The sequence below is a fragment of the Lissotriton helveticus genome, chromosome 3_1 (assembly GCF_964261635.1).
Source record: "Lissotriton helveticus chromosome 3_1, aLisHel1.1, whole genome shotgun sequence".
Lineage (NCBI taxonomy): Eukaryota > Metazoa > Chordata > Amphibia > Caudata > Salamandridae > Lissotriton > Lissotriton helveticus.
In genome coordinates, this window is record NC_136061.1 from 1945606952 (window position 1) to 1945632491 (window position 25540).

The window sequence follows — 25540 nt, forward strand, 5'->3', positions numbered from 1 at the left end:
CCCCTCTGACTCACCCAAGATGTCGTCCAAAGTGAAGTGGTCTGATGCCGAACTTAATCGGCTGCTGTTGGCCAAAATGAAGAAGCAGGCGTGCGTGCAGATATTAGAGTGGGTAAGTAAGTGCCCAGAGTCAAATTAAAAATGCAAATTTGTGAATTTTAAAAATCGCTAGTTCGCTAGTTACTACGTTCCCGGCTATCGCCTCAGGAACCTAAATTCTATCTGTCAATACGGCGAGCGCCTTGGAAATGCGGCTTTTATGCTGGTGAGGGTGGGAGGGTCGAGCAAGTAATCTGCTCCCCTCTGACTCACCCAAGATGGCGTCCAAAGTGAAGTGGTCTGATGCCGAACTTAATCGGCTGCTGTTGGCCAAAATAAAGAAGCAGGCGTGCGTGCAGATATTAGAGTGGGTAAGTAAGTGCCCAGAGTCAAATTAAAAATGCAAATTTGTGAATTTTAAAAATCGCTAGTTACAACGTTCCCGGCTTCCACCTCAGGAACCTAAATTCTATCTGTCAATACCGCGAGCGCCTGGGAAATGCGGCTTTTATGCTGGTGAGGGAGGGAGGGTCGAGCAAGTAATCTGCTCCCCACTAACTCACCCAAGATGGCGTCCAAAGTGAAGTGGTCTGATGCCGAACTTAATCATGTGAGGGTTGCTTTCCTACTGACCAACTTTGGGGTCCTTTTTCATGTCGTAACTGTAAATGGACATCTTCTTGGTCACACTCCGATGTGCCTACAAATACCATCTCATTGCAATCCAGATGCTCTAATTATAAGGGAGGTTTGATAAACGCTCGCTCATTGTGCTGCCACAGTCAGGACATCCACGACTTAATTATAGACTCAGATCTTGACTTCCTTTTTGTAACGGAAACGTGGCTAAACGACTCCTTTAATCCAGATCTCGTCACCGCCCTCCCGCCTGATTTTACAATTTTCAGGCTGGATAGATTAATCGGACGAGGAGGGGGAGTGGCACTTATCATAAAAAAATCTTTTAAGTGTCACACCTTTGACCTTAGCCTCCATAAAGGAATCGAGAGCATTGGTTTTTCGATTAGCCTGAATGCCTCTACCTCTTTTTCTCGTGGCTTGATATATCGCCCTCCCGGCAATGCTACCCTTTTTCTTGATTCTTTGGGGGATACTCTAGGGCAGCTTCTGCTACGTTACCCTCATTTCACCCTTATGGGAGACATGAATCTTCAATTGGAATCTCCTAATGATGCTCATGCTACCTGTTTCCAGCAGACCCTGGATATCTTTGGACTAAAGCAATTAGTGACCTCACCTACCCATTTAGCCGGACATACGTTGGATGGTATCTGTTCCAACCTTGACGCTCTGACCACCTCTGCCCCCATCCCACAAATCTGGACTGATCATAGTTTCATCCCCTTTGAAGTCCGTCAGTCTGAGCAAGCTAAATCATCAAAAATAAGACAACAAGCTATTACTGATATAAATTGGAGAAAGGTGATTGACAGTATTAAGCCTGACTCCCCTTTATTGACGAGAGCACCCAAGTTGTCGGGAGACGCGTCTACGGACTCCCTTAACTTCCATGCTTGGATGGATCAAATTATTGCGGAAAATACCCCGCCTAAAGGTTGTCATGATAAGACCACAAGGAGGAAATTAAGTGCCCCTTGGTACTCACAGGCCTTAGCAGAGAGCCATTTGCTCTGTAGAAAAAAAGAAAGGAAATGGAGGAAAACATATGATGACTCAGCTAAAATCCTCTACGTACAACAGAGGAAATTATATCTGGCCAGCATTAAATCCGCTAAGAAAGATTACTATATTAAGGCCATCAATGATGCTCAACAGAAACAAAGCATGGTTTTTTCCATTGTAAAATCTTTCATTCATCCCAAGGTTCTCCAGCCTGAAATCCCCCCTCTGCAACTTTGTGCAATCAAATTGCTGACTTTTTTGAGGAAAAGATCGCACTCATCGAGAAGGAATTTCTCCCATCTCCAGCCCCCTCGATCTTAGAGCCCCTAATGCGGGGAGTAAATAACCAACATACCTTGAGTGGTTTTCAACCAGTCTCCATCCAACAGACTCGTAAAGCGATTCTGGCCTGTAAATCAGGAGCTCCGACTGACTCTTGTCCTCCCCGAATATTGCATCATTTAATTGATGTTGTTAATCCTAACATCAACGCGATTGTAAATGCGTCTTTAGATTCAGGAGAAGTCCCTCTAGAATGGAAAAAGGCTGTTGTCAAGCCGTTGATGAAAAAGCTTAATAAATCGACTACGGATTTGTCGAACATGCGCCCAATATCGCTCCTTCCAGTATTGGGAAAAATTACGGAACAGAGAGTTTACTGTGAGTTGAAAGACTTTGTCGATGGGCATAATATTCTACATCCCCAACAGTCAGGTTTCCGTCCCAGACATTCGACCGAAACTGCCCTCATTGAACTTACTGACTCCATCAAGTTCCTACAGGATGAGGGAAGGAAAGCTGTCCTCATCCTGTTAGACCTCACGGCAGCGTTCGACACCATCTCCCACAACATCCTGATTAATAGGATGAGAGATATTGGTGTGACAGATACAGCTTTGGCATGGATAAAATCTTTCCTGACTAATAGGTCTCAAACTGTATCCCTGGGCCCTTACCTATCCAGCGAAAAAACTATTTCATCTGGTGTCCCTCAGGGGTCCATTTTGAGTCCATTACTCTTCAACATCTATATGGCCCCCCTAATAGCTGTGATAGAATCCCATGGGATCCTAGTCACGTCATACGCCGACGACACACAACTCGTCGTCTCAATTGACAAAAATGACATAGATGCAGAACAGAAGTTTCAGACATGCCTGAAGGAGGCTTTTCAGTGGATGAGTAATAACCACTTAAAATGCAACAGTAGTAAAACAGAAATCCTCCCGCTAGGCAAGGATCATCTATTCTGTCCCAAGGATTGGTGGCCTAATGACTCACCGCCCCGCCTAGTTCAGTGGACTCTGCACGAAATCTGGGAGTCCAATTTGACTCGGCTCTATCCTTTGATGAGCACGTCAGGATTACAGCAGGATGCTGCTTTGGCCTAATCAAGTCACTCAAGAAGTTTTTCGACTTTCTGCCCATTGCGTCCAGAAAATCAGTCGTTGTAGCGTTAATACTATCACGGCTAGATTATTGCAATGGTCTGATGGCTGGAGTGAAAAGGTCCACATTGAGAAAATTGCAGAGCGTACAACACGCTGCTGCAAGATTAGTTCTCAAACTGCCAAGAAAATCCTCTGCTTCTGCGTCACTACAAACCCTACATTGGCTGCCCCTTCACAAGAGGATTCTATATAAGCTCTTATTGACTGCTTTCAGAGCTTTAAACAACATAGGTCCAAAGTACCTCGTTAAGCGTTTTGTTCGCTATGATCCATCACGTTGCTTGAGGTCCTCGGGAGGTAACCTAACCAGGATCCCGAGGTACAAATATAAAACCAAGGGAGGCAAAACATTCACGGTCCTAGCATCAAGGGCATGGAACATCATGCCTATAGATCTTAGACTGACTGACAAGGAGAGCATCTTCAGGAAACATCTTAAAACATGGATCTACCAGCTATCCGACAGCTTTGTAATGGCGGCAATCTAGAGCTCTACCCACTAATATACACATGCACAGCGCCAGGATGCCCCTTCCGGAGCGACAGGTTGCGCTTTACAAATACCCACATACAAATACAAATACAAATACAAATCAGCTGCTGTTGGCCAAAATGAAGAAGCAGGCGTGCGTGCAGATATTAGAGTGGGTAAGTAAGTGCCCAGAGTCAAATTAAAAATGCAAATTTGTGAATTTTAAAAATCGCTAGTTCGCTGTTTACTACGTTCCCGGCTTCCGCCTCAGGAACCTAAATTCTATCTGTCAATACCGCGAGCGCCTGGGAAATGCGGCTTTTATGCTGGGGAGGGTGGGAGGGTCGAGCAAGTAATCTGCTCCCCTCTGACTCACCCAAGATGGCGTCCAAAGTGAAGTGGTCTGATGCCGAACTTAATCGGCTGCTGTTGGCCAAAATGAAGAAGCAGGCGTGAGTGCAGATATTAGAGTGGGTAAGTAAGTGCCCAGAGTCAAATTAAAAATGCAAATTTGTGAATTTTAAAAATCGCTAGTTCGCTAGTTACAACGTTCCCGGCTTCCGCCTCAGGAACTTAAATTCTATCTGTCAATACCGCGAGCGCCTGGGAAATGCGGCTTTTATGCAGGTGAGGGTGGGAGGGTCGAGCAAGTAATCTTCTCCCCTCTGACTCACCCAAGATGGCGTCCAAAGTGAAGTGGTCTGATGCCGAACTTAATCGGCTGCTGTTGGCCAAAATGAAGAAGCAGGCGTGCGTGCAGATATTAGAGTGGGTAAGTAAGTGCCGAGAGTCAAATTAAAAATGCAAATTTGTGAATTTTTAAAATCGCTAGTTCGCTAGTTACAACGTTCCCGGCTTCCGCCTCAGGAACCTAAATTCTATCTGTCAATACTACTGAAACAGCTGATTGGGGTAGTGCACTACTCCATTTGTTCAGGATTCTATGATTCTAGGACTGGTGAGCTGAATACATACAGTTATTGTGGATATGAATACTTACATTGGGGAATAGTGGGGGGTGGATGGGAGATATTGTTTTGTTGAGTGAAAACTGAGAGAGGTGTATATTGCTGACAAGCACTTTGGCTAAATAGATTGGGGAGGTTGTCTGTTCATGGTTTTAAACACCAGGATTAGTAATGTATATAGAGCTCTACTGCTGGCTGAGAGTCATCCGACCTTGTGATGCTAATGTGAAATAGGGGTATGTCTGAGGATGTTAAAGAAAGTCATTGCGGCAAAGTTTAGCACCTTGTCTGATGGCGCGAATTAGTTCAGGGGGAGACCTTCTAATAAACTATTGCAATAATCCAACTTGCTGAGGACTAATTGGGAGATCCATGCTTTTGCAGTGTGAAAGGGAATGCTAGGTCAGATTTGACAGATGTTTAGTAATTGCTACCCAGCGGCAGTGGTTTTAGTTGTTATGTGGAACTCCAAAACCATAGAAGGGAGGATTTGAACAGAGGGAGTGAAGTTTAAACAAAAGAGATTTAGTTATAATCTGCAGAGGAGATATAAGAGAATCTGAAAGAGGAAATAATGTCACCTAAAAATGTGGTAGAGAGAGAAAAGCAGATGGCCTATTGGTAGCTCTATGGGAGACCAACTGCTAAGGGACTTAGAGGTGAGAGTGATAAGCACCACGAGACAGAGAAAGTTTGTTCGGAAAGGTAGGAGTACCAGATGAGTGCATTATCTGTGATACCAATAGCGAAAATGCAAGATAGCAGGGTGGAGTGATTGGTGGCTTCAAGCACAGCTGAAATATCTAGAACTATGAGGATGGAAAACGGGTGGATATATTGGACAGAGACGGAGGAATTAACTAGAAGAGCGAGGACAGTTTCTATGGAGTTGAGAGTTGGAGACATGATTATTGGGGGAATCCAATAAGTGAGGAGGGAAGCACGATCAGATAACCAGTTAACAAGATATTCAAAGACTTTGGAGAAGAAGCAAAGATGGGGAATGGGACAATATTTAGAAAGAGTTGTTGGGCCACCTGTGGGTAATACTGCAGCCAGCTTTATGCATTTAGCATTTAAAACAACATATTAGTGAAAATGTAAGAGAAAGGATATGCAAGGCAGCACTCTGTATGAGAGGGCCAGGGATCTAACAGTCTGGCGACTAGAATGCATGTAACTACTAATACTCAGTTTCTATATCAAGATACACTGTCTTATGAAAACGATACCTTATATAATTCCTCCTATGCCTACCACCATATTGCAAATGTTTAATGCTGAGTAAGTCATCTCTGATGAGACCTTAGTACGCAGTGAGCAATAGGCAGTACACGCTGTCATTTGGCTTGTATCAAACCATTAACCAGAAGTGAGTAGTGTGTGTTGGCTGATGTAGCACCATTAAGTGACAGTGTAGTCCCTTGCCTGGTAAAGTACCATTTGACAGTAGTAAGTGGCATCTTTTGTTGGGATGGTACTATTAACAAGAGTCCCTTGAGTCCTTGAGTGGTGTAGTACCATTGATTACTAGTGGGCACCCCTCTGTATTAAACTTGGCTGGCATGGTAGCAGTGACTGGCAGTGAGCACAGGCCCTTGGCTGGTTTGGTAAAACTCATCACCAGAAAGTCCTGCAATGACTGGGTTTATCATTGTTTATGAGTCAGTAATGCGCCTTGACTCACCGGGCAGGGTTGGTCACAGTTGTCGCCTTGCCATCCAGGTGAACAGGTGCAGAAACCATCTACGGGGCTGCAGGCGGCCCCATTTGCACAATGACAGCTCTGGTTGCAGTTCAGCCCCCAAGTTCCACTTGAGCAGAGAATGGAGCAGTCCAGTCCTTGCCAACCTGCACAGGAAAAGAGAGTTGCAGATATTAAGGATAATAGAATGAGAATGCAAGGCATACATTGTTTTGGGCATCACTTACTACAAGTCACACAGCTGCATAAGACTCACACAACTCGCATTACCGCGATGGCCCTACTTCCAACGGCACATTCATGGAACCGGCTTTCAGCAGGACCTGCAGGATCGAGTAGAATAACATTTCAACAGAGCCTGGGACAGACCTAGTTCATCTCCAAGAACACTTAGCTGACAATCAACAAAGGTCAAACAATTAGAAAGGCTGAATAGGAAATTCACCCAGTCTTAGTGGGATGGAGGATTGGAGCTAAACTCACACCCTAGTAATATCTGCTGCGGCCTCCCCTACCCTGGCAGTGCCAGGGTCTGACAAAAGGATACTCTGATGTGAAGTCTCGGAAGGGTAAATCTAGGAAGACGTGAGCACAAGTAAGCAGTAGTGGATGCAAAAAAAACTCCAAGAAATCAAGTTGTTTTACAAAGCCAACACGTGTCAATGCCTTGGTTTCTTGGCATTGAAGGATGTCTGGGGTATGCTTGTTTGAGGAGTGGTGTGTTCCCATGTAGGTGTTTGTGTTTCTCAAGTTGCAGGTCTGTCTTTGTCCCAAATTCTGTGTCTTCCCATCCACGTGTTCTGATACCAATGACCTTGCCTCTTCGTCCCTGTTTTGGTGGCCATGTCTCTATGCCCCAGTGCCCAGATCTCCCTTCTTAGTGTTCATATTTCTTCACCCCAGAGTCTGTTTCCTCATGCCACTTAAACGTTTCTTAAGCTGTCTAAGAATCAGTGCCCATGCCTCCAGACTTTAGGGGCGTTTCAGGTAGTGAGAGGTAGTAGCCAATTGGCTACTTACCGTTAGGGTGTCTACATCCTAAATATGACCATTTCCTGTGGAAAGTGGGCATGACCAGGACCCAGAGAGCCTAATCCCACCAAAACTAAGATGGCGGATTTCTAAAAGTTGTATTCACATCAGGTGGCCCATCATAGGGGTGGTACTAGCCTGAAAGGGGAACACGCCTCCCGCCTAGCTAATTTTCCTGCCTGTCTGGGAGTCAAATGGGCCCTCTGCATGGGGTGGCATTTCCCCTGTCTGTGGAAGCCTTGGGTCGCATTTGAAAGGAGGGAGAGGCCTTAGAAGCCTCCTGCCTCGATATGCGCTGATCACCTAGCCATCCTGCTTGGAGGTGGTGACAACACCTCTGGACGGAGCAGACATTTTTTTCTGCCCTAAAAGAGTGTGGGCTCTCACCTGCACGGGGTCAGAAACCTGTCTGTGGGGGCAGGCTGGTCTATACCTATCAGCAAGCACACTAGTAGTCAGTAGGTTTTTAGGAGGCACCTCTAATGTGCCATCTGGGTGCATGTATTAATAAACCCATCACTAGAATCATTGTGGTTTTATTAATACAGGATGTTGGTACCAAACACCTCTAGTTTCAGTGAAGCCATCAGGTAGCTGGGGAACTAGTAAATACCAGTCTCCAGCACATGTTCTCAAAATGGCTTCCCTGTTGACTTGTAATATCTAAGAATTGACTTAGACATTACAGAGGCATATCTGCTTATGCAGATATGTCCTCACATGTAGTATAGTGTACCCTACCTTGGGGGTGTAAGACCTGCGGTAGGGGTGGCTTATCTATACTGCATACAGTGTCTGCAGGCATTGCACAATGGGCGAGGTTCCATTTTGTGTCTTCATTTTTCTCTGCACCATGGCACGCAACCTGAAATGGCAGTTTGCATGTTGGTGCTGAAGGGTCTGTTAGGGTGGCGCAATACATGCTGCAGTGCTTAGGGACCCTCTTTAGTATCCCATGCCCTATGTACCAGGGGTATAATTTACTAGAGACTTAGAGGGGGTGACAAATGCATTGCCAAATTGGGGAACAATTGTACTGTTTTAGGGAAAGAGAATTGGCTCTGGGGACCTGCATAACAAAACCCAGTGCACTTCTGTCAATATTGCATAAGATGCCAGGAAAAAAGTGGGAGTGACCATGTCAAGAAGGGGCACTTTCCCCACACACATCACAATATAATGGGTGTCATTATCACTAAGGCGGGTCTACTGGCTTTGTCAAGGGCCATCACATCAGTAAAAGCAGCTCCAATAGTCAAAATCATTAATTATAATGGTGAAATTTAAAGCATAGGTCCAATGTTTTCCTTCAATTTTTCACAAGCCACAAATGCAGCTGTAGAACAAGTTACTAGCGGGCCCTGCCCCTCCAAGTCCATGTGCCAAAGTACAGACTCAGGGAGAGCTTTAAATCAAACCAAAACCTCTCCGAGGGGCATGCCTATAATCCCCCTGGTAGACTTGGGTCACGATTTTTACTAAAACATTTTGGAGGTTGCTGCTGCGCTACCTAAAGCCCCCACCACAACAGTAAAAGACAGTTAGTGTGCCCCTCCTTGGGGCAGCACAAGCAACATTATCAAGATTCCAGGCCCCTTGCAGGGATATGGGGAGCTCCTTGCTCACACCTTTGGTGTGGCAAGCGGGACATGGCACATATTTTGCTGCTCTCGCTGAGGGAGCATCTTGTTCTTCTGCTCCCATCCCTGGTTACTTACCATACTGTGCCCATCTCCTATTGATATTGACGTGGAGCTCTCACCCGCATTAAGACATATATAATTGCTTGGCCTCTTCTACATATTTTTCAAACGTGCAACATAAGGGTTGGCTTGGTCACTACATGGGGCTTGGCCTACTTGTTTAATTAAAAACACCAGATTTAATCCACTGTTCATCATTGTTGACACCTCCTGACTTAAATGAGCCTTGTGCTTCAAATTCTTAATTCTTACGGGTTGACTGCTTATGACTTTATATACATAATTTCTGTACTTCTGGGATCTATTTTATGCTCTGAATAACTCCTTATCCCGAAGATGACCCTGGAACTAGCTTAAATGGGTCCAAACACCACAAACATTATGGCAAAATGACCACAGAAATAATGATGGCTAACTAGCAGCTTACCTAACTTCTGTCAACTTACTGTACTTCTTCATGCTCCACTGAACTAACATTCATTTTGTTTGGACTGCCATTTTTGTCTATTGCCTTGTCTCTTGATCACGTTTTAGGGCCTTTTTTGGTTTGTTCTTCCCACTTGTACTGTGTGATCAACACACTAACAGAGCAATATGGATTTATGAAGATCTTAGTATCCATTTTATGATTGTAATGGTTCACTGTTTTCATAAATAATATGTGCTACATACTTAGTCTCCTTTAAAATGTTGTGGGCAATTTTTGCTATCTGTTAGTACTCAACATTATCTCTTAAGTCTACCAATCTGTTGTTCTTTGAATGTTGGACTTTTGTTGAGCTTACAAACAGTTATTACCCAGCCTTTATTGGGTTTATGGATAGCTCCTGTTGTTGATATGGACATCCCACTCATTGTGATAACAGCAATGTGGTGGGGGGCATGCCTGCTCCCTTGAAACATGGGCAGTGAGGCAGTAACATGCCCTGCTGACAAGTCCTTGCCCCCCCCCCCCCCCCGAAGCAGGAAATGCCCCGGAGATCAAATATGCTCTTTCCCAGGAACTAGGCCAAGCACTTATAATAGCCCTGCTGTATGGAAAGGTCTTTGATCCCTCCACTGGGTGGCTGAGTAATTACCTTTGTCCAGTAGTGGGGACAAAGGCCTGGCCTCTGATTCTTAAATGAGCCAGGGAAATATGACAAATCTTATAGAGACATAAGGTGTGTAGAGTCTGTACATTTCCTTTCAGATTAATAACTCACTGGACCCTGTAGGTCTAAATGGACAGAAACTATACCTTAGGATGGATTTCGGCTATGATGTGTAAAACTGTGTAAGCACCACAGATCTTCAGAAAGCACTACAGACCTACACTATGAATGCCCACTCACATTATAATACCTATCCCGGGTTAGTACCAATTCCTGAAGAGTCCCTTTTGCAACAGGCTAACTGTGCACGGATACCGGGCTGTGCAACACGGTACCCTCACACACACAGATGCACACATTTATGTGCAACCAATTGGAAGTCTCTTACCCTAGCTGCACATCACCAGCTTTATCTTAAAAGGAGGACATTGGTGGTTTGCACACGCAGCACACTTACTGTGAGTTTACAATGAGTGAGACTCACTCACAGTAAAAAGTCCAAAAAACAGGTAGTCAAATGCAAAAAATCCAGTGGTTCTAAATGTGAACCCCTTTGCTACAGCAACCATGTCTCCCTGTACAGTATCAGTGTTGCCCTGTTCCACTGTTGGTGTCCATGCTTACCTTCAATATTCCCTCTTTCTTATTGTCCCAGTGTCAGTGTCTCTCAGTGCCAATGTTGGTGTTTTACTGTCCTTATTTGAGCGCCCATGCCCACCAGCATCTGTGCCTGTGCGGCCTACTACCTGTGTCTCCCCTTCCTACTGTCCCAGCCTCAGTGTCTGAGTCTTCTATCCCATGTGCTTGTGCTTTTCTGTTTTAGTGCCTGTGTTGTACTGCCATCCTGTCTTTTTCTTTTGTTATAGTTGTATTCTCAAGGCAAGGAATCTGCATGGGGTTCCATATGAACTGTTTGAGTGGTAGAGTTCAGAGTTAGGGCAGTTGATCTCTGGCCAGCTATAAAAGAACCACACTTGTGTTGTAGCCTGAATAAAAATGTTCTTATTAGAAGAAAATGTACCTGGAACCTTCTTTAACAACAATTTAGTGACAGGCTGACAAGAAGGAGGAGCTGCAACACTCTCGTGGTCTGGGTGGATCCATGACGTGAGAGAGATTTGTTTGTGTTCATTTGGGCGAGGGAGCAGTGATTTTGGGGAGATCCTTTGGTATTTAAAGGAGGATTGCATCCGCACGACGGTATTCAATAGCAGAGAGCTAGGATACACAATGCGTTATTGAGCCTGCGTTCCATCCAGTTGTGGCGCATATCGACACCTGCGTTCCAGTACATAAGACACCATGCATAGTGGCCATCTTAGTTTGGGCTGAACCACGCTTAGTAATGCATGTGTTTCAGTGTCCATTCATGCATACGAAATAACACATGGCCCAATGACACATGCTTAGCAACCATCTTGGTTTAGGACCAAAGTGTGTATGCACACGAGATAAACAAGAAAAAACGTTGCACAAGAGCGAACAGTGATGTGCACACCTTAAGCTGTTTATCATGCATACATTGATGGGCACACTTTGAACTGTTCATTGTGAAAACCTTTAAACTGTTTATCATGACACAACTGGCGCTACGCACTGCAAGAATAACTAGTGTGTCTGTGGTGGTTATTTTAATATATGGTGTGCACATAGGAGCAGTGACAGGTACACCTAGTATTCTTTATGTTTTAATGCTTATATAAGGGTTTTCATGTATATTATAACAAAAGTTTGCTTGATATAGTTAAGTGAATTGGTTTATAGTTGATGGTGTTGTAACTTTGGTTGTACAAATCGAATCTACACATTTGTCCATAATTACCCTGCTATGTTTTCTTTCTCGGACAGGGTTGCCACCCATACAATGGGAAGATTGGGTGATTATGTTTGAGAAATTGCTATCCTCGGACTCTGCCGCAACACCAGCTGGGATATAACATGTTTCAGAACAGGCAGGCCTCTATCCAGCAAGCCTGCTGCCTATGCTAGATCTTACACCACCACAGGTGCGAGCAGTCATTCAAGTACCAACATATATAGGGTTAACTAGAACCCTTGCAGAGTGCTGCCCCAGTTACCAAGCTTGCACCCCAAATCCTTTTTTCTTCTTTCCACTCCAGACTCACTGCAGATCGGTTGGTATTAATTTTCCTTAAATTCCTTATTCAAACAACTTTCACCTATGGGTGAGTTTCTACTAACACAAAGTGGATTAATTATCAGTCTACAGATAACTGATCAGGCTGTTTCAATTTGTCCCCCACAGCCCCTTGAACAACATTGCTTAAAGGACTCTGTGTGGGGCCGAACCCTCCCTGCTGGAGCTAAGCCGAGGTGGCCCAGCTCATGAAACATACGCCTTGGCGTTTTCCCACGGGAGTGTAAAGTAAAGTAAAGTAAAGTCCACATTTGTAAAGCGCACAATCACCCGTAAGGGTCTCTAGGCGCTGGGGGGCCGTCGGGAAGATTAAGCGAGTGTATTGACCTCAAATTTTTTCTGACTTTGAAGGAGGACGCTTGCTTGTGAGACATGTTAGTGGCGGCTAATGCAGCCCTTTCGTTCTTTCTCCTCTCTCCCAGGTGCCTTGGATTTCCTTCAGGTGCCTTTAAACACGTATCCTTTTATTCCTATATGGTTTTAATCCATTCATTAGTAGGGGTATCTTATTCTCTTGTTACCCGCTAGACAGCAATCTTCTTTCCTGTGTGCCATTATCCTGATGATGACCTCAAATCATGATGGTCGAAAAGCTATCGACTTGTATCAGCCTATTTGGGATTGTTAATTATGCCATGATTTCCTTTTCATTGCTTGTCTTATAAAATAACTGTTCATGCAAAATATTGTTTTCAAATACTTACCAAAGAAAAAGCTGAATTATACCCTGCACGAGTTTCACTTGTGCCATTTAAACCCTTTCTCACGAGCACAATGTGTTCAAAATATTGGCAGAATTGACTTGGAATGTGATAAGTTGCACATCAGAGGTGATAGGATTATACCGCCTTTGGGTTTGAGATCTTGATATATTGTATTAGCTCATGAAGGGCATTTGTGTCAGAATTTAACTCAGAAAAGGCTCAAGGAAGGACCGGTTTTGATGGCTAGGTTTAAATGAACATGTCACTTTTTGGCTTGAGAGGTGTGCTGTGTGTAAGGAGGGGATAAAAGGCTAAAGGTTAGCATTCAGTCTTTCATAGGTCACATTGCACATCCTGGCAAACCTTGGCACATTGGATTGAATGAGAGATTGCTGAATTTCACTGTAGTTGGGGGGGGGGGGATTCATCTGTGCCAGTTGTAGATGGGGAAGTATGCATCCCACTCTAGTGAAAGAGAGAAGTATAAGAGATCGGAGGCCACCTATTTATATGCAAGATTGTGTAAGTTGAGTTAATTATGGTACGTAAAGGCATTATTTAGCAACTCTTATTTGTGTGTTTTATTTTCTCTGTGTTAGTCATGGTAGTAGGTTATTAATATTTTATTTTGCTCCTTTGTTCGTAGGTGCTTATGTTTGTGTTTATGGTAGGTAAGGAGCTGTGTTAGAACATATTATATTTGTATTCTCAAGGCATGGAATCTTCATGCGGTCCATGCGAACTGTTTGAGTGGTAGGGTCTGAGCTTGGGCAGTTGAGCTCTGGCCAGCTGGTATACAACCACGCTTGTGTTTTAGCCTGAATAAAGATGTTCTTATAAGAAGAGAGTGTGCCTTGGGCCTTCTTTTACAACATTTTTCTGTCTCATACCTATGTTTTTAGTCCTAATATCTGTGTCTCCCTTCTGTGGTACCCATGTCTCTTTGGGGCATATTCTCAAGAACGTGTGATAAGCATAGCCAAATTAGCTTAACGCAACTCTTCACATGGAAGTCTATCGCGACAAAATAACACCGTGTTAACGTTGTAGTCCCAACCCGGCGGCACCATGTGATAGTAGCAGGATAACGCGCCAAATGTCTGCCTAAAAATTAACGCGACCCTGAAAAAATGCAAAACACGAACGGGAAAAAATTCAATGCCCCAAATCGCGATACAAAAAATCTGCGCCAACCAGCGACAGGCCTGCAATTCCCACGTGTCAGGCGGGGAAATGCACTATAAAAGCAACAAAAAAAAACACACAAAAACCAAAGCAAACTGCATTGCACCATGGATGCACCCGGACCGAGTGCAGAGGACAACCCGAACCCCACAAGCCTCACGGAGGACCAGTCAGGAACCCCGTGTTCGGGGAAGGGCAAGGAGAAGAGGAAGATGATGATCAGTCCGCAGGAAGACCGGATCATCGTCACGTAGGTGACCAAACACTACCAACAACTGTTCGTCACCCCTACTGTGACATTGGCAACACAGACAGAAATATGTCAGTCCATCGTTAACAGCGTTAATGCAGTCGGAGTGTCAAGGAGGACAATTGAGGAGGTCAAGAGGCGCTGGCATGATGTGCAAGGCCAGACCAAACAGAAACTTGCCGCCAACAGGAAGGCAGCAAAGGCGACTGGAGGTGGCAGTCGAGTGCCACAGGAGGAGCTGGATGAGATGGAGGAAATGGTGGCCACAGTCATCAGTGTGGAGATGGTGCAAGGAGTTGGGGGTCAGGACACAGCCCGATATGACCTGACCCAACAGCAACAGGGTGAGTAACCACCAGGGACTGGATGGTCGGAGGGAGATGGGCACAATGGCATACATGCACAATCATATGTAGCACACTGCACACACACAATGATAGTGGAACATGTCCCTGATACCCTTGGCACACTGCAGCACACATAGAAACACCAAGTAGGCCCCCGTCCACAATGTGCACAAATGGGCCCCCTCCATATCACCAATGCCACAACCTACCCATGCACATGTGCAGAATCCCGAAAAGCAGCGGCTCTGTGAGCCACACTGACAAAGCAAGTGACACTGCATGACCGATAGCATAGCTGCAGTCAAAATACATGACATGGTGCATGAGACAACATTGAGGTGGCCCAATGTGGATCACATCCGTAAAGGAGCAGGTCACACTCTGACACATCCATGTGCACCTACAACCCATGACGTTAATAACACATCTGCAGACAAACAATGCACAGGAGCACAACATCTGTCCAAGAGCACAAATGACCCAAGTCGCAAACATCCCAGCATCCGAAAAGCACACAAAGAGATAAGGGGCCGCTAAATCAGAGCTGCAGGGGCGACTCTCCCGCAATGCAGCACACACACATAGCAATCACAGCACATAAGCATTGACAGCAATGTGGTACAAAGTGCAACACTTACACCACAGGACAGAGGACACAACTGGTGCTGCTTGTGTGTAGCAACTGGTCAACACATCTGGCATTGCATGACACTGTGAGATGATAATGTACAAGTACAACCACACATGCGTCATGTAGTCGAAATGTCCACTGTCTCCCATCAGATAGCAAGCTGCACCAAGACAGTCACAATGTACATTGTCATGCAGTCTGTATGTAAACATCTACAAAGCGTCAACATACATAGGACACTCTGTTAACCTGCATCTCCCCTTTACATTGCAGAGGGACAATCAACACCTCCTGCAGAGCAGACCACACATCTCTACAGTGATGATGAAGAGGAAACCCTGCACATTTGCACAGACACCCTCCAATGGCTAATGGACCGCCTTCGCACCCCACCACCAGGAGCAGGGCAGCCCATCTGCCTCGAGGTGACCCCACTCCCTGCACAGACCACACAGCAGGAAGTACACACCTTCACGGCTCTCTCCCAGGACCCCCACAACCGACACATGGAATTCCAATGCCGTTTGTTGTGCTGCCAGGAGGAGATGGCTGATCAGCTGCAGGTGGAGTTTGACTTCGCAGCAGCCAAACTCAATGCCATACGTGGGTGTCTGGGTCCCATCAGGGACCACTTACAGTCCCTAACGGACACCCACGGTCCGCACCATGCTCTCCCACAATCCTTGGCTGACAAGTTTGCTCAGGCCATTACTCGGATACAAGAACTTTCCAGTCAGACAGGCTCCAACGATGACAGCACAGAATTGGCACAGATGGGCAGGACAATGAAGACCATGGAGCCGATGCAGGCTGGAAGTATGGCTGCCACAGCTGAACACCAGCGAGATGTAGCTGGGATCTTCCATGCCTTGCAGTTCCTCATCTTGCCGTTGCTGCCACTGAGCCTGTCCCAGATAACTGCTGTGGGAACTTTGACACACACATCTCTGACCCATGATGTGTCAGTGGCACACAATGATACAGCCCTATCATCTTCGCACCCTGATGTGTCAGTGGCACACAGTGATGCAGCCAACACCACCAGACACACCTGACACACCGGACACAGAAGACGTATCAGAGGAGAAAGATGTGGATGGTATTGACTGTGTGTGGAAGGAGGTAGTAACGTCCATCTCCGCCATATGGCCTGTCCCTGCCTGGTTCAGCCCTATGCATTATGCCCTGGGACAACACCTCTCATTGTCCCCGGAACACTCTGCGGCATTCACCGAGACCCCGACATGGACTGCCATATCTGCTCTGGTTACCAATGACACAGCAATCCGGCTGTGGACTGAACTCTTCCTCTTTAGATTACCTTTTCATTCCCCCAAGGACTCTGGTTAGCCCATCACTGGGCAACTATGTAATGTGGGCTTGGCCATGTACTGCTCCAGCATTCCCCAGAATGTGAATAAAACATTCGAAATCGCACAGATGTGTCATGTCTATGTTCACTCAAGTATAAAAGTATGGATGAATGTAGGGACATTGATTGAATTAACAAGTACACCCTGGGAAATGACATCAATGCGCATGTTTGACCCAGATACACATGGCCAATTAGGTGACTGTGAAGGTGTGAACTAGCCGTGGCCTCATTGCACATGAACAACAATCTTGCAACCCCCCAACGTAGGCATACGTCCATGTATTAAATATGGCTGTGTGTAGAAATGACAAAATAGGTAGCAACAACAGAACATCTCTTTGCATACATACTCTCACACATCTGTGTGGACACAGTCTGTTTTGATGGATAACATTGCTCGACACGGCCAGAAGTTGGACACCATACTCACATTGCTGAAGACACGTAAGTGCACAAGTCTGCCAGCAACTATCCCAAACACAATGTCTGGCTCACAGAGGTGGAGCTGTTAAAAAGGACCCACCCCCATTGTACAGGTGTCAGTAAGTCCCTCCCTGTGTACGGACAATGCTCATTGAGGCACACGGTTTGTCATTCTAATCAACACTCATCACTGTTGAACACTGGTGAAGTTGTGCCGACTTTATTAGCATGTGCGAGTCAGTACGGGCAATGCAAGGGGCACAACATGCAGAGAAATGCTTAAAACACTTACAGGCAGCATAGAAACATGTCGAGGTGCAAGAAATGGGGAGGTAAAAATTAACACAAATCATTACAGATGGCAACGCGCTCAGCCCACCTTGCCTTGCTGGACGAGTCATGTGATGTTTGGCGTATGCTCATTGCCCCGTGTAAGGGGACACACTCACAGCCATGGGATCTGTATAGTGCTGTACCAATGGACTGCGCGTACTGTTTGCTCTGCTGACAGTAAGCAGGTGAACGGGTCATACAAGGTCACATGTCGTACTACATTTCCATGTGTGTACTCTCCCCCCAGCAGTATGTCCGAATTGGGAACGTTGCCAAACGACACTGTGCAGCTCCGCCCATGGGACTGCGTCACCTTGCACAGGTGTGTGTACACACATGTAGTTTCATGCACATGCATTCTGAGTCCAGGCGAAGGCAGACATTTCCACTGTTGTGGTGGGATATGTGACCATTCCCCAAGATGCAAAAAGGTGTGGGGACCTGTGCTGTAGGTGACAATCAGATGTGGCTGCAGGAACGTAGTTTCTTGTCCATGAATGCAAGCGCAGCTTCATGGGCAATCTGTTCCAAGAGTACGTCGTTGTCCAATCTGCAACACAGACCAATAGGGGTGCGCCTCGATGTGGTTACTGCACACAAGGAGTTGTGCAATCTCCCATGCACAACTGCCAGTACATACGCCAAAGATCAAGGCATCCGGTGCACGGTTATCCCGGTGACACTCCTGTTCGTGAGCCAACAGGGGCCGCACAGACAAGTCCTAATCCAATTCAGCTACCATTGCGTTGGATAGGCAGACCTCCATGGGCGTTGGATAGGCAGACCTCCATGGACCACTCGAATGTGCATGCTCGACAGTGGAACCAGCGCTGGACGCAGGTGACGTAGGCAAGACTAAAACTGATTCGCAACACTGCCATTTGCAGGGATCCCAACAGATGCGGCATTCGTGCACGGTACAGTTCCACGTGACAGGGGTTGTGCATGTGCCCTAGATGGCTTGCCATTGCGTTTGCTGGTCTCGTAGAACCAGCACTCCTCAGACCGGCAGCAGTTCGGTGGACGATATGCCACAGCTCAGGGCATAGAGTCGTATGTGTGTGCAACGTTTGGATGTATGGGTTGTTTTGTACCAATCTGTCAAGGGCATCCCTTGTAGATGTAGCTTGAGCAGGTACAAGTGTGTGTGGGGTGTGGACATTTTGGTCTTTCATTAGCGCAGTTCGTGGTGTGGAAGTCGTCGGAGTCTGGTATGGTTTCTAATGCAGGGTGTGCCAGCCGCATTCAGGACCAAGGTTGGATGTTCGGTTGTCCTTCCGCCTTGTGTATTGAGAGAAAGGAGCTTTCACACCTAATTTTAGTCTGCCTACTGCTTGCATTTCTTAAATGTGATGTGGCCTTTGCTCTGACATTGATGCCAGGCCTTAGATTTGGGGTGCACCAATTGTGAAACATACGCAGCAGTTGGCATGTATGAATGAGCCAAGGGCCCGATTGGCCTTGCGCTCCTTGTTCAGTCTCTCTCTTTCTCTCTCTTTCTTTATCTCTCTCTATCTCTCTCTCTCTCTCTCTCTCTCTCTCTGTCCTTTGATGACGGCCTGACACGCCTTCTTATCTTGGATATTGTCTTGCAGGCTGTGACTTACAGATTGTCCAGGGATGCCCCGCCATGACTCTTCTAAATAGTTGTTTGGAGACAAATTTGATTGTGATATTTTGTTTACACTTTCAATGGTGAATGAATGATTCTGATTTTCTGTACTCACATGAATGTTAATTGTTGTAAAAGTGCGACATCAGGCGAAGGCTTTTGTTCATGATTTCCTGACGTTGATGTGCAATATCTTGGTCCGGGGAGGTAGGGGGTGCTTGGGGAGGGCCCGGGGGGGGGATGTCCTGTGGGGGGGTGGCGGTGGGTGTTGTGGCCCTCCAGGGTGTCCACGCTGCATGATCAGTGGCTCCATGACATCTGTTGGTCTTCTGGTGTGGCTCTGGGCTGGGTTCCCTTTTCTGGTGCAGGTTGTAGTCCGACTTTACACCAGGTCAGAGCAGGTGTTAATATCCTGCTGCTAACGCGCCTTAGCACCTGTTTTGTGATCTTATCGCAGATCTGGTTGGTCATTGAGAATGTTGTGACGTGGTGTTGTCGCAGCTTTTAGCACGGAAATGCCTACTCTGCATCTCATTAGCGATAGTTGCCGGGGTCATCTGTGGTGATGTTTTTTGCAGCTGCTATCGCAGGTAAACTGGTGATATGGGCTTTTAGCACCAGCTTGTGAATGGGGGGAGAAAGTTATTGAGACTTTGGCTGAGATAAAGTGCAGATAACTTGGCGATAGATCCTTGAGAATATGCCACTTTGTCTAAAAATCTCTTTTCCCTGTTGTTATGCTTCAACATCCATATCTTTTAGTCCTGGACTCCGCATCTCCCTGTGTCTCCCTTGCTCAGTGTAGGTTTCTTACGGTTCAGTTGCACATGTTCCTGCACTTGATTTCCATGCATGTGCCTCTTTTGTGTATCAGTTTGTTGTCTGAGGGTATCTATGTCTGTGGAGGTGCTACTGTGAGTATCAGCGCAGATTTACTTTGGTTCCTACTGCTGGTGCAGTTTACTGGTGTGGGTGTCACGTAGGTACCAATATTGTTGCCTGGAAATGTTGAAACTGATACCAGTGTGGGCGCTTGCTGCAGGTAGCAGTATCTGTAGATGCCATGGCAGGTATCAATGCATGTTTCAGTGTGGATGCTAGTGTACATTTCTAGTGGATGCTAGTGTACAGCCCATAGAGCTGACCTTTCCTTCGTTGCAAGAGAAATAATGTGCAATTTCTGCCTGCAGTTCCGTGGCGAGCACAATGTTGAGCAGAACCTCAGGGGAGAGGCGTCACAGCCGCCTCTTCAGGAGCGTGTTGGGTAGTGCAAGATGCAGCATTACACGAGAGTAGCCAAAGAGGATGTGTGCTAAGTGATCAACCGACTGCACCCAAGTACCCACATCGTGGATGCCTAGTCAGTAGTCTATTTGTGACCAGCCACAATGTACCCCTGAATAGAACTTGCTCTCCCAACCAAACAATGCTCAGTAATCGCTGCCTTGAGGTGGGTGAAGGCCATACTCTGGTATCTGGGGTGGATGTGTCAGGGTGACTCACAGTGCACAATTAAAGCCGCCTCCCCACAATAAGTAGTGGAAGTGTATCAAGAGGATCTTTTCCTATAGGCGATCAAAGAATGTGTGGTCATATTTGGGCCATAACAGTTGACCTTAAGCGGCGAGGTGAGGAGTCTTCCCCAAGTAATAGCATATCGAACTTGGTCATCCAACATCCCTCCCAATGAGTGATACGGGAATCCTTGTTGTATTAGAATAGCCATAACTCTCAAGTATAAGGAGTATGAGAAAAGGTTTTACCCAGCCCATCATTAGGCAAACTGTCAATTGTAGATCTATGTGGGTTTCTTGCAATTACCCCACTTGAATCTGATGGTGGTGAAGATGCAAAAGCACCTGACTCTTTTTGCAAAGGTTATTCAGTTCCTGCACATTCCATGTCATACAGGTTATTGTTATTTTCGAGGTGGGGTAGGTTACATTTGTCATGTAACCCACAGGTTCAATCTGGCCACTCTAGCAGCCCTCACTTAGCTCAGTTGTGTGTATAGTACAGATGTCAAAGGTGTGGAACTCACATGTAACATTGTTACATTCACCTCTCCTTCCCTCCTCCCACTCTTTTTGCATTTGTCACCCCGAGTGGGACAGGTATGTCCAGACATGGCTCTTGTGCTCTCTGTGCAACTGGAGTCAAGCTAGCCAGGCTGATGAGCGGTGAATCCCCCGAAACCGGTCTTGGGATGCTTGTTTTTGGTCCAGGGAGGACCTGGCCTGGCAATGTGGGTTGGACTGTTCCCATGGAGAGCAGGGTCAAGATTGATTTGCATATGGCTGGGTTTAAACTGGAATGGCATGGGGAGCAAAAAACGTATGGATTTAGGCTCAGATCTCTGCACTGTGGTGAATGTTTGACATTGATCCGCATTCTGTCCAGCAATTGTTCTTTTTGCATTTGTCACCCCGAATTGGACAGGTATGCCCAGAAGTGGGTCCCATGCTCTCCATACCACTGGAGTCAAGCTAGCCTGGCTGATGAGGGGCGAAAACTTGAAACCAGTACCAGGATACTTGTTTCCGGTCCAGGGAGGACCTGGCCTGGCAATTTGGGCTGGACTGTCCCCCTGGGGAGCATGGTCAAGACTGATTTACATATGGCTGGGATTAAACTGGAATGGCATGGGGAGCACAAAACGATGGATTTAGGCCCAGATCTCTTTACTGGGGTGAGTGTTTCACATTGATCAGCATTCTATCCATCAACTGTTCTTTTTACCCAATCCCACCAAGAGAGAAGACCACCTCAAATGTAATACATATTTCCAACAGTGCAACAAAGTTGCATTCCACAAAGTAGTAAGAACAGCATGCATTATGTGGAATTCCCTCAGAGGGCTTCCAGAGAGTCAGGCAGTGACCCTCAAATTCAGTCCTGAGCATCGGAGTCAACCATAGAAGTTTTCCCAGCTCAGTGCTGAATCGATGAGTGCGGCCGGTTAGTAACATGTTCTCAGTTGCAAATCTTCCTCAACATACCCAGCAGGCACTGTGCAACTTCAAAGAGGTTGACCAGCTGTGACCACTGGACACCAACATGGAGGTCGAGGGTTTTCAGGATGGAGGTTTCAGCCGGATCAAGCAAGGGTACAGTTGTGATCTCTGGGAAAGTGTCTCAGAGGAGCCAGGTCTAGGCATCAACCAGCAAGCAGGCCAACCTAGTCCGGATAAACCCTTGGGGATGAGGAGCCAGACATCAATGAATATCTTCATCTCGGATCTATATGTTCGGTAGGTCGCGATGGAAATCCTTGGCTTGCTTCCTGCAAGGCCATTGTTAATGTCTGAAAAAGTGAGATTGAGTTGTCCTCAAATGACAAGAGCCCTTCACACAGTCCGACTGGAGATTGGTATTGCAATCTTTGTAGTTTAATAACTGGGCAATGATGGGGTGCAGGTGCTCATGGTGGCGGTCTGATCGCAAGTATTCTATGTGCCCTCTCTACTATTACACCTTAGAAAGGAGTCTATCTGAAATGGACGGACTGGATGCTTGTTAGAATTGAAAATGTTACTGCCCCCTTGCTCGTATTTCATACTGTGTTAAGTTAGCATTCATGGCGCCATTTTATCAGTAGTTGCTATTCACCTCTATGATCAAAGCTAAGCTCCTGCCTCTTACTACTTGCCTCAGTAGAAAACTGTTTCCATGCATCTTTCCTTTTGTTTCTCCAAGGCCGAGTTTAGCTGCACTAATAAATGTCCTCTCTATTGTGGCATACCTTTGCTGTTAGATAGGCCCGTTCCAAACTTGGAATTGAGATAACATGTACCCGGTCCCAGGACTGTAGCTCATCCTTCTGTGCCTCCTTGGTTTGTTAGTGTCTAGACTGGAATTTTCCAGTCTGGGTGTGTTCTTAGGGATTTGGAAATGTATAATATCTTGTGTTATGTTGGGGGGAGTCAGTCCCTCGGCAGCTATCTCATGAGGTTGGTCAGACTGGACTCTGCTGCAGCGCAATACTAATAAATAACTTGGGTTTATATTCTCTATTGTCTGACCGACTCTTCATTTGTTTAGAAGGCAGAGAGGTGGTCGCAAGTGACAAGGGTGACCATAATCAGGTCACCTCCTTCATGCTAGAATGGACATGATCTTAAGCAAGATGGAAAAGCACAATTGCAGATTGCAAGAGGCTGAGCAGCGCATCTTCAACATAGGAGACGACCTGAGGAAAAAAAGTGAATCATTTCTTAAATTGGAGAAGGTCTTAAAGTTAATAGCTGCGAAAAATGAAGATTTAGAAGCATGCTTCCGCCATAACAAAATTCACATATTATGTATTCCTAAATCCACAAATACTGGCAGGCTGGAGGAGTACGTTGAAAATCTACTACTGTCCTTGTTTGGGATAAGGTAAGAAGGGTTCACCTATGGTCAGCCTGAGAGTTATACAGTAATGTCAATTCATATATAAGCCTTCTGGCCCACACTAATACTAATACCATAACACTCAGAGGTTAGCAACTTAATCCCCTTGCAATCACACAACACGTAAATGCTATGTACTGTAAGTACTGCACCAGCCATTAAGCAAGGCATCACCAACTAAACAGGCATGGAATAACTGAAGAGATTTGTCACATAATGCTAGCCAGTTGGAAGATGCATCTAGTTTACCGTTGCAGGTGCTAACTACCTACCTCCTAAGACTGCTTCTTTGCATCTCATAATGACATTCAGATGTGGGATGATGGTAACAAATCTCAACCCAGGAGATCTCCCCCACCATTTCTCTCTCCAACCATGCTTGCTCAGGGCCAACAACTTTAAACAGAGTATCAGTATGACAACTCAGGGGAATAAACATCTAACTAGATTATAATCATAACAAATACCATAAAGGGACATGGACAGCTGCTAAAAGCTGTCAGCTTACTGAAAAACATGAACTGCATGCCTATCTCTCCCACCTCTTCATCCACCACGCCGCACAGCGCTTCGTCCCATAACAAATTAACCGCGCCTTGGTCATCCTCAATTACGATTTGGAAACACTCAATCAAAAATCAAAGACAACATCCTTCCAACCACACAACCTACATAGCGCACTTTGGTGCCCATGCAGGCAAGTGCTTCAGTGCCCTAAATAGGGGTAGTAAGTGTTGTACAAATGCTACAACGCATGCAATTGAATATGCTCAAATGTTTGAGAGTCACATCCAGTGATGGACATCAGAGGAGGCTTTACCTTCCTTGCACAGACAGGATCCGTCCAAAGGAGAGCAGGCTGCACCATTCTGGCAGTTACAGACGGAGGAACAGTTGGTGCCATAGGTCCCAGCTGGGCAAAAACTTGAGCAGTCAACCCCCTATGCAGGCAAAGAAAAAGAATACGTTGAACTCCTTTGAAAAATGCGCAGCAGATAAACTCGAGTCAAACTGTACATTTTTCCCAAAGAAGCAGTGCTGCCTGGAAAGCATACCTGTACATTTAGCTTAAAACTCAAGGAAAAACATTTGACTAGCATTGTAGCTCTCGGTAGGGGGATGAAATGATACATTGGGCACACTCGGGATAAAGTAAATAAACAACATTAAGGTTGTCAACATAAACAAAGCACAGCAGCTACATGGGATCGACCCAGGAGTTAATAGAATTCATACAGTTTTTCCAGGGAGGGGTTCGTACATCTCATTTCAAAATCTCAACCACATCTACAGTAGAAGGAATTACCTCATGACCACTGGAACACAGACTTAAGAAGGAGGCAAGTGTACATATTGGCACAGGGTGATATGGGGTATGTCGTGGAGTTTGCTTATGAGTGCAGAGTTTGAGTGGTTTAGTGAATGAGCGCACTTTAATTGTTAGAAAAGCTGAGTAGTACGGCATACGTAGCAGAGCCTGGTAGCAAAGCTTCTGAATGATATGATGTGTGACTGTTGGCACGGCTGTTGAATGCTGTGGGATATGCTGAGATGTGATTATCACACTTGCATGTGGCAGGCATCCAGGGTTAACTATCCATGCTAACAGCCTTCATGCCCATCCCTTCTGAGTGCCACGTACCTAATATTCTTTGTACGTAAAAAGCCGTATCTGCTTCACTACCAGTGCATGTTTCCCTCGCATCTCAAGCAATTCTGGTTGTACAGGACGTGTCTGCCAATACACAGCCCTTCAGGGTGCAGAGCACGCTCTCTAACTGGGTAAGTTTAGCATCAAAAACCTAACAGACTCCAAATCCTGTACCCAGAAAATGTCCTCTAACCTCCACTTTGAATGCTTCCCATTCCGAGCGTACATGTGCTTTGGTGTTTCTGGTGTGAAGAAGCTCTCCCTGACAGTGACCACTAGCGAGTCTCGGAAAACAAAGTCCTGTCTCCAGGTTGAGATTGTAGCCCGCCTTCTCCTTCAACCCACACACATCAGCAGTGGGTCATGGTACG

The 25540-nt window shown here is 45.9% G+C and overlaps 1 protein-coding gene across 2 annotated transcripts in view; it reads right to left on the reverse strand.

The window, feature by feature from the left end:
* MEGF11 (multiple EGF like domains 11) overlaps positions 1-25540 on the reverse strand; it is a 1491879-nt gene that overhangs the window by 514292 nt on the left and 952047 nt on the right. For both annotated transcript variants that reach the window (XM_078683026.1, XM_078683027.1), the window contains exons 9-10: positions 24339-24459; positions 6262-6425 (exon numbers count right to left, since the gene is read on the reverse strand). In XM_078683026.1, the coding sequence (XP_078539152.1) occupies positions 6262-6425; positions 24339-24459 (285 nt within the window). The remainder of the gene's footprint in view (positions 1-6261; positions 6426-24338; positions 24460-25540) is intronic.